Here is a 10,501-nt window from a genome sequence, read left to right as displayed (position 1 = left end):
GAGCCTAAGGATTCCAATTATGTTAAGTACCCATTATAGTGTCAAAGGACATACATGCTAACAGTATCAAACATGGCAGGAAAATGCAAGTTGAAATAGCTACTCTAAAGGTTTCGATCTATTACTAAGGATATGGAATTAAGCAAACAAAGACATGTTGAGTGACGTAATAGCAAGGGAGTGGGCCATAGTTAATAGTGAAGGTCTTAACACAGATTATAATATATTACAACTACGAGGCATTCATTATAGAGGTTCAGAACAAAGTTGGAAAGCACACGCATGCCCAACAACAAATATGAACATTCAGGCACCAATAGATTAACTAAACCAACTTAATAGAGTCCAAATTATTCAAATTAATCAAAGACATGTCCCAAAACTGGTAGCATTATGTAAAATCAAGTCATGAATGGGGAGGGGTTTATATAGTAGTAGAAATTGAAAGAACAAATATGGAAAATAATCAATTAAGCACAAATAAGGAAACAGAATATCACATGCAGATCGAAATCAATAATGGAGACGGAGAGTCTCAAACCCTAATTGGGTTCAATCGTCTGAAACTCGAACCAAGAGTATAAATCGCTCTTTATTGAGCGTATATAGACGGAAACCCGCCTAAGATCCAAAGATTCAAGTCGTTCCAGTCCGATCTCGGAATTGATGCTTGCCAAACTTAGGCAAGCACCTAAGTAACACCATAAATGAACGACCAATAGTGAGAGAAGATTAATAAGGTAAGTATATCATAGGTAGATTCCATCTCCAGGTTAGAAACAGAGTAGAACTAGGTATGATAGCTAGGGTTCGTGAAAGGGAAGGAAATAGAGAGTGTTTTAGGGTGGCTGGGTGGAGTGAGTATGAGGGTTAGGGGGTGGATAATCAAAAAAGGGGGTTAACCATGTGCCGTTGATCTTAGAGTTCAACGGCCAGAATTTTAAGAAGGAGGGGCAGGTCGTTTTAAGTGGGCTCCGACCGGGTTGTCACAAGGGTCATTTGGTTTGGGATAGGGTTATTGGGCCAAGGGTTTTGGGGTGTCTGGGCTGCCTATTTGATTCGAAGAAAAGGCCTGGTTTAGGCAAGTTTTTAAAAATAAAGAAATTAAGGAAAACATTGATTAATAAAATAACTAAATAAGTATTAAAAATATTATTTAATCCAATAAGTACTTTAAAATAATAGTTTAAGGTTGTAAACATGTAAAAAGTTGTTTTAACTCTAAATAGAATAATAAGTACTATTAATTGCAAAGTGTGGGCTATTATTGCAAAAATACGTAATTAGCATAAAAATGAAAATGTAATTATAGAAAATGAAGTAAAATATTATAAAATATATATGTGGGTGTAAATAATAAATTTGGATGATTAAGGAATCACAAAATAATTTAAAGAATAATTACTAGATATTTGTATAATAAAAATATAAAAAGAACTTAATTTAGAGCTTTAAAAATTATGGAAAATTATAAAAAAATGCTTGTATAGGTCTGTAAACTAAATAATTAAGCAAATATGCTATTTTAAATGTATATATATGTATTTTAAAAATATGAGGGAAATATTGGGTATCAACACCTGCCACTCTTTACCAGGAATGATGAAAGAGTTGTCGTGTAAACAAATGATGACTGATTTTTGACCGAATGGGTGATTTGAAAAATGGAGGCCGAACCCTGGTTTTCTGAGTTGCCTACATATCCCTAGTGTTATGGGAATCATGACATGTGTAGTTCTGGATTCATAGGTGAACTGAACCGATGTAGTTGTTGTAGGAATGGTTGTATGTTTCGGAAAGGGTTCTTTGGGGTAGGACAGTATCAGATGAATTTGTGCGAAATCACGAATGTGAATCTGAGAAGTTATGGATGTATTTCAAAATGAGCATTTGAATGGTTGTCAAGTGAAAATGGGTAACTGATGGTGGTTGACTGTGTTTGAAATAATTGCAGGATGTGAACATTGAACGGAAATTGGAGCGAAGATTGCTCCCGTTAGGAGAACAGTTACCTCTTGGATTACCTACAAAATTTAAACACAATGCATGCAAGTATATATAAGATTATTGCAATAATTTAAACATGATGCAAATTCCCTTTGGACCATGAAAGTTGTCTTTGGACTATGCGGATGAAGTCCTCAGACAATGACGTCCAGGGCCATGAATCAAGTGACAAGGGATTCGCAGGCTATGAAATGATGTCCTCGGGCCATGAAAATAGTGACTCCGAACCATGACGCCTTTTAATAATGATGTGCAGTATTGAAAGATCATCAGGCCATGGCATGGTGTCTTCTCGCTGTGAGGATGATGCCTTCGCACTATGACGCCTTTGGACAAAATGGCGATATTTCAACCTATGAGATGCAAAGATATGATGCTTGGTCATATGCGAAGCGAAACAAGACAGAGCTTAGTCTTGTATAAGATTGGGGCAGTGCTTAGCCCCGGGCAAATAGAAAATAGTGCTAGGTTTCAAATAGCATAATGGAGGTAGCATTTGGCATTATGCAAGGATAAGGCGATGCTTAGCCTTAGACAATTGAAGAGGCAGTGCTTATCTTCATGCCAGAAGAGGAGACGATGTTTAATCTCGATGCAATTAGGAGACAATGCTTAGTCTCATGCAAAGAAAGGCAATGCTTAGCCTTATGCAATTAGGGAGACAGTGCTTAGTCTCATGCAAAGAAAGGAAATGCTTAGCCTTATGCAAAGAAGAGACAATGTTTAGTCTCATGCAAAGAGGAGACAATGATTAGTCTCATGCAAAGAGGAGACAATTCTTAGTCTCATGCAAAAAGGAGACAATGCTTAGTCTCATGCAAAGAAAGGCAATGCTTAGCCTTATGCAAAGAAGAGACAATGCTTAGTCTAATGCAAAGAGGAGATAATGCTTAGTCTCATGCAAAGTGGAGACAATGCTTAGTCTCATGCAAAGAAAGACAATGCTTAGCCTTATGCAAAGAAGAGACAATTCTTAGTCTCATGCAAAGAGGAGACAATGCTTAGTCTCATGCAAAGAGGAGACAATGCTTAGTCTCATGCAAGGAAAGGCAGTACTTAGCCTTGTGCAGCCAGGGAGGCAGGGCTTAGCCTCATGCAAAATAGGAGACAATGCTTAGCCTCATGCAAAGAAAGGCAGTGTTTAGCCTTATACAGTTAAGGAGTCAGGGCTTAGCCTCATGCAAAATAGGAGACAATGCTTAGTCTCGATGTAAGGAAAATGATGAGTGATAGTAGAGTGTTTCTTAGCTGGAAATACTTGGGATAGATAATCTACTATCTTGAAGGTAGTGACCTGATCTGTTTGCAGATATTATTGTCTTACTGTGCCTGTAACCAAAGAAAAATTGAGAGTTTTGTAGGGGAAGGTTGGTTCGCGCTTTTGTCTTCTGCTTTGGCTGTGCTCCTGCCTTGAGATCCTGTTTGGGTCACCCTGGGTAATATCTGGCTGTTTATAGAAATAAATTTTTTCGAAAGAAATGCATGCATTTGATGAATATGGTTATTTAAAATATAGTAGTATGCAATATCTACTAAGTTAGATGAACCAATGACTGACATATTTTAGAGACATTGCGGCTTTCTTGCTCTAGAATTTTGAGGGTCCTACAAAATTCTACCCCAGTTTAAAAGCAATTCTTTGATTGTTCTGAGTATGACGAAATTGGTTGGACTTGCTTTAGAATTTTTATGGTCCTCCTCAAAATTCTACCCCAGTTTCTGACCATGGCAAAAATGAAGATTTTATTGAGATGTGACCGAACCCACAGGGCTGCCTACGTATCCCCTCTTAAATGGGAATCAGGTCAAACGTAGTTTAGTTACATGAAGAAATGTAAACAATCGAAACATAATATCTATTGACTACGTCTGAGTTGATAGGTTTTGGCCAAACTTTTCCGTCCATCTCTACGAGTATGCGCGCTCCTCCTGTTAGTACTCAGTGAACCATGTAGGGCCCTTGCCAATTGGGTGAAAATTTACCTTTGGCTTCTTCTTGATGCGGGAAGATCCGCTTCAGCACTAGCTGCCCCGGTGTGAATTGTCTATGCCTAACCCTTTTGTTGAAAGCTCTGGACATTCTGTTATGGTAAAGTTGACCGTGACATACTGCGTTCATTCTTTTTCCGTCAATGAGATCTAGTTGCTCGTAACGACATCGTATCCATTCTGCATCACTGAGTTCAGCCTCTTGTATGATTCTATAAGAATGAATTCCGACTGGAATAACAACTTCAGTACCGTAGACCAGAAAGTACGGGGTTGCCCCAGTTGATGTGCGAACCGTGGTACGATATCCTAATAAGGCAAATGGTAACTTCTCGTGTCATTGTTTGTAATTATCTACCATCTTTCTCAATATTTTCTTGATGTTCTTGTTGGCAGCCTCCACAACTCCATTCATTTGAGGCTTGTATGTTGTGGAATTCTTATGCCTGATCTTGAAGGTTTCACACATAGATTTCATTAAGTCACTGTTAAGGTTGGTGGCGTTGTTGGTGATTATGGATTCTGGCACCCCGAATCGGCAAAAAATACGATCCCTAACAAAATCTGCGACGACTTTCTTAGTTATAGCTTTGTAAGATGCAGCTTCAACCCATTTTGTGAAATAGTCTATGGCCACTAGAATGAACCGGTGCCCATTCGAAGCGGCGGGTTCGATCAGACCGATGACATCCATTCCCCAAGCGGAGAAAGGCCAAGGTGCTCTTGTTGTATTGAGTTCATTTGGTGGTACTCATATCATATCTGCATGTACTTAGCATTTATGACACGTTTGGACATATCAGATGCAGTCTGTTTCCATAGTCATCCAAAAATATCCTGCTCTTAATATCTTCTTAGCTAAAACAAAACCATTTATGTGCGGTCCGCAAGTTTCGGTATGTATCTCTTTGAGCAGTTTGGAAGCTTCCTTGGCATCAACACACCATAATAATCCCACATATCGAGTTCTTCTGTAGAGAATTCCTCCACTTTGGAAGAAATGGTTGGACAATCTTTGGCGTGTGCGTTTCTGAGTATGATTTGCGTGCTCCGGGTGCTCTCCTTTTGCCAAGTATTCTTTGATGTTATGAAACCACAGATTCCTATCAATTTCTTCTTCAACATGAGCACAATAAGCTGGCTGATTATGGATCCCTACTGGAATAGGATCGATGAAATTCTTGTCTTGGAGTTGTATCATGGAAAATAGAGTGGCCAACGCATCCGCGAACTCATTATGGGCTCTTGGAATATGCTTGAACTCTATCTTTGTGAATATCTTCCTCAATTCTTTCACATAGTACAAATACGATAATATTTTGGTATTCTTTGTAGCCCATTCTCCTAGAACTTGGTGTACTAATAGGTCTGAGTCACCAATTACCAGCAATTCTTAAATGTTCATGTCAATGGCCAACTTGAGCCCCAAGATGCAAGCCTCGTATTCTGCCATATTATTGGTACACAGAAATCTTAGTTTTGCGAATAGCAGATAGTGTTGACCCGTCTCTAATACCAAAACTGCTCCAATACCTACTCCTTTGAAGTTTGCAGCGCCATCGAAGAACATTCTCCAACCGCCATAGGTTTCAGTGATATCTTCTCATACGACGGATACCTCTTCATCGGGAAAATACGTTTTCAACGGTTCGTATTCTCCACCCACAGGATTTTCTGCCAAGTTATCTGCCAATGCCTGTCCCTTGACCGCTTTCTACATAGATGATGTCGAACTCACTCAGCAGTATCTGCCATTTTGCCAATTTTCCCATAAGCATGGGTTTCTGGAAGATGTATGTTAACGGATCCATTCTTGATATGAGATATGTGGTGTAGGCACAGAAGTAGTGCCTCAACTTCTGAGCTATCCACGTCAAAGCACAACAGGTGTGCTCCAGCAAAGAAGACCGTGCTTCGTAGGGAGTGAACTTCTTACTTAGATAGTATATGGCCTGTTCCTTTCATCTCATCTCGTCGCGTTGTCCCAAGACATAGCCGAAAGCCCCATCCAATACAGATAAATAGAGTAGCAGAGGTCTCCTAGGTTCTGGTGGAACCAGAACAGGTGGTTTGGATAAATATTCCTTGATCTTGTCAAAGGCTTTCTGGCCTTCTTCAGTCCAACTTATTGCAGCATCTTTCTTTAACATTTTGAAAATCGGTTCACAAATCACAATTGATTGTGCTATGAAACGACTAATGTAATTAAGATGCCCCAAGAAACTCATCACATCTTTCTTGTTCTTCGGAGGTGGCAAATATTGGATAGCCTTGACCTTTGACGGGTCTAGCTCAATTCCTCAGCAGCTGACGATGAACCCTAATAACTTTCAAGTAGGGACTCCGAAGGCACATTTTGCGGGATTTAGTTTCAGGTTGTATCTTCAAAGTCGATCGAAGAATTTCCTCAAATCTGCTATATGATCTGTGTTTCTCTTGGATTTGATGATGACATCATCCACGTACACCTCTATCTCCTTGTGTATCATGTCGTGAAAAATGGTTGTCATGGCCCTCATATAGGTGGCTCCGGCATTCTTTAGGTCGTACGACATCATTTTGTAATAATATACTCCCCATGGTGTAATAAAAGCTGTCTTTTCGGCATCTTCTTATCCATTCAGATATGATGATATCCCGCGAAGCAATCCACAAAGGATTGAAGTTCATGCTCGGCATAGTTGTCAATCAATATATGTATATTGGGCAAAGGTAAATCATCTTTGGGACTTGCTCTGTTCAAATCCCGATAGTTGACACATACTCTGACCTTCCCATCTTTCTTTGGAACCGGCACAATATTAGCCAACCAGGTCGGATATTCAACCACTGTGAGAACCTTAGCTTTGATCTGCTTGGTGACTTCCTCTTTTATTTTCAGGCTCATATCTGGCTTGAACTTTTTGAGCTTTTGCTTTACATGCGGACACATAGGGTTGGTAGGTAGTTTATGAGCCTCTACAGACGTGCTCAAACCGGTCATATTATCATAGGACCATGCAAAAATATCCTCATACTCCTCCAAGAACCAGATGTATTCTTCCTTCTCCGACAGTGATAAGTGAATGCTTACACGCGTTTCCTTGACTGTTTCGGAGTCTCCAAAATTAATTGTTTCGGTCTCATCCAAATTGGACTTAGTCTTATTTTCAAAGTTTTCCACTTCTCTGACAATTTCCTCGGGTATTATATCTTCTTCCTGATCCTTTGAATCATTATCCTTATGTTGCGTTGTCTCATTATATGTCACAGTCGTAAGTTCATCGGGATAGGTAATAATAATGTTGTAGAGAAAAAAATGTAAAGAATAATAATAAATACTAAAAACACAATGCATTAAATAAATCTTGAAAACGTCAAACAAGTACGGCTTGATGACTCGAGCAATTATTTCAAAACAAAATACGTTGAGAACAAAATATTGAAAATGTCTTAGATGCTCATAAAATTGCTTTCAAAATAAATGATGCTAATTTCCAGGCTACCCAGGAACTCGACGGGCCCTTGATGGTGCAACAGTCCAGTTCTTGAGAACATCTCCCTTCTCCACGGTCTAAATAATAAGGCCTTCCTCCTCCTCCTCAACTATTGCACTGCAATCCATGTCTTCATCATCCAGAAACATATTCCTTATACCAACTAGAACTTCATCTTCTTTGGACTCCCACATCATGTCAGCTTGATGAAATGACTGCCTCAAATGTTGTACTGGTTGCTCTAGAGGTTAATAAGGAGCATGCCCTGGTAGCGACCAATTCTGATACTCGTGCCAGGTGTATTCATACCCAAGCCCAAAATTTGTGCTGTGATACTTTAGCTGTATCAGTTTGTTGATCCCCTAGAGATTCTTACAGAGACCATTGCCAGGTTCATACCCTATCAATGCCAATATGCCTTCTATCTTACTGCTCCACCACTTATCCTTTTCAATTGCGATGATGCGCTCGATGCAATGATATATTTCTCCACCCAACTTCCTGCTATTCTCAATGACCGGAACAATTTGATTGGTGTAAATGGGATTACTCCCGTCCCCATGGATGATCACTTTTTGATGGTTCCACTCAAACTTCACGACCTGATGTAGAGTAGAAGCTACGGCCCCAACGGCATGTATCCAAGGTCGTCCCAATAATATGTTGTCGGTAGCATATATGTCCAACCATTGAAACTCTACATCAAACCAGGTTGGTCCCATCTGTAGGCTGAGGTTGGTCTCCCCAGTTGTGGCCCTTTGAGACCCATCAAATGCTATCACATTCATACTTCTTGCTCGTATCTCGTGCAGAACTTTACCCAACCTTCGCAAAGTAGTTAGTGGACAGATGTTGAGGCTCAAACCCCCATCTATCAGGACTCTGGCAATGAACTTGTCTTCAAACTGCATTGTGATATGCAATGCTCTGTTGTGACTTAATCCTTCTGGTGGCAGCTCGTCTTCATGAAAAGTGATCTTGTGGCTTTCCAACACTTGCCCTACCATATTGGCGATCTCTCCACTGGTGATGTTGTTGGGTGTATAGGCTTCGTTCAACACCTTCATCAGGACATTCCTATGTTCCTCGGAGTTTTGCAGCAGTGATAAAATGGATATTTGAGCAGGGGTTTTGTTCAGATGATCAACCACATAATATTCCTTTGCTTGCACCTTTCTCGAAAGGTCGTTCAGACCAGTCTCAATGATAGGCAATTTAGATGCAGTTTCTTTGCTCGTTCCTCCCAAATGCTCAGTTGTATAAACCCTACCAGTTCTGGTTGCGCTGCACATGTTTCTTCCATTTTTGCTTTTACTTTTATTCTTGCTTCCGCAACATAATCCCATGGTATAGCATTAGACTTATAAGACGGCATTGGTGCTACCATCACGGTGAAGGGCGTTGTTACTTCAAGCTCAAATGGAGTTGGTATGGCTACCTCAACTTTAATTGGTGCGTGAGTCTATACCATGATAGGTGTAAGAGTGACTAGAGATGTTTCAGAATTATCCCTTTCCCGAATGAGTCCAATTGACCCCTTTGAGTCCCATTCTTCATAGGTCTCTATCACGTTTACTCCTCCACCCCTGTAATCTGGGAGAGGATTGTTACAGATATTGGGTGCAGCCTCATTTGCCTGTATGAATTTGGTGTCAATTAATGTCTGAATCTTATCCTTCAAAGTACGACACTCATCAATAGTATGACCTTTCATGTCTGAGTGATAGGCACATGTCTTGTTTGGATTAATCCACTGGGAAGATTTTTCCATAGCAACAACGGGAATAGGAGTGATATAACCAGCAACCTTCAGTCTCTCGTACAACTGGTCTATAGGTTCAGCAATTGGGGTGTATTGTTTGGGTGGTCTGCGGTCGAAATTTGGTCTAGGTTTTAGGTAGTTTTGGCGGGCTGGTGGTGAGTGGTAGTATGCAGGTTGGGTGTTATAGGTATGGTAAGTAGTGGCAGGTTATTGGTATCTGGGAGGTGAAGGCTGATATATGGGTGGAGGTGTTTGGTATGTGAGAGGAGACTTCGGACCTTGGGCTACCATTACTGCACCTACTTCTTTCTTCTTGGAGATACCTCCTAACTACAGGGCCTTATTTGTGGCTTGGAGTGCTTCAAAATTTTTCACCATTCCGCTTTTGATCCCTTCTTCTATTCTCTCTCCCAACTTAATGATATCAGAAAATTTATGGTTTTCAATAACCATCAATCTTTCGTAGTATTGCGGATCCTGAGCTCTAATGAAGAACTTATTCATCTATTTTTCTTCCAGCGCTTGCCTTACTTTTGCAGCTTTAGACCTCCACCGAGTAGCATACTCGCGGAAAGTTTTCGTTGGCTTCTTCTTGAGATTTTGAATATAGAAAACGTCTGTTGCATTTTCTGTGTTAAACCTAAACTGATCCATGAAATCTGATGCCATGCTCACCCAATTAACCCATTTCTTTGGGTTCTAACTGATGTACCAAGATAGGGCATCTCCGGTGAGGCTTCTCATGAACATCTTCATGCGAATTCTTTCATCCCTGCTAACTCCTATAAGCTTGTCACAATACGTTCTTAAGTGCACCTTCGGATCACCAGTTACGTCGAACATTTCAAACTTAGGAGGTTTGTAACCCTCTGGCAGTTCTACATCTAGCTGAATACACAAATCTTCATAATTCAAACCCCCAATGCCTTTTCCCCCTTCGACACTTTGAACCATGCCAGTAAGTTTCTTGAGTTCCTCTGCTATGTTCTTGATGAGAAGGTCCTTCTCGACAGATTCGGGTATGTATAGGGTTTGTTGTGGGGTGTGGGGTAAGATTTCCATATATATGGGATTGCTTTGGTGGACTCTGGGAATCAGGGCATAATGGTGGTCATTAGATCAATTTTGCAGGTTAGGAGTAAGTTGTGGTGCATTCTGAGGGGTGTGGTATATGGTTGTTTGTGGATATTGAGTTGGGTGGTGATAGTGTTGTTGAGGAGTAGGTATCGGTGAAGGGTTTTGGTACTAAGAAGGTGTGGCGTATTGA

General features: G+C 40.3%; 1 protein-coding gene across 1 annotated transcript; it reads right to left on the bottom strand.

The window, feature by feature from the left end:
• Positions 1-5,957: 5,957 nt before the first annotated feature.
• On the bottom strand, positions 5,958-7,669 carry LOC138903019 (uncharacterized). The gene is made up of 3 exons (XM_070190930.1): positions 7,583-7,669; positions 6,767-7,201; positions 5,958-6,137 (listed from the first exon to the last, which is right to left on the bottom strand). Exons 1-3 carry the CDS (start codon positions 7,667-7,669, stop codon positions 5,958-5,960), a joined length of 702 nt encoding a protein of 233 aa, XP_070047031.1.
• Positions 7,670-10,501: the final 2,832 nt, after the last annotated feature.

The sequence above is a fragment of the Nicotiana tomentosiformis genome, chromosome 12 (genome assembly GCF_000390325.3).
Source record: "Nicotiana tomentosiformis chromosome 12, ASM39032v3, whole genome shotgun sequence".
Classification (NCBI taxonomy): domain Eukaryota; kingdom Viridiplantae; phylum Streptophyta; class Magnoliopsida; order Solanales; family Solanaceae; genus Nicotiana; species Nicotiana tomentosiformis.
The sequence above is the reverse complement of the archived record's forward strand: the minus strand, read 5'-3'. Positions and strand labels throughout refer to the sequence as shown.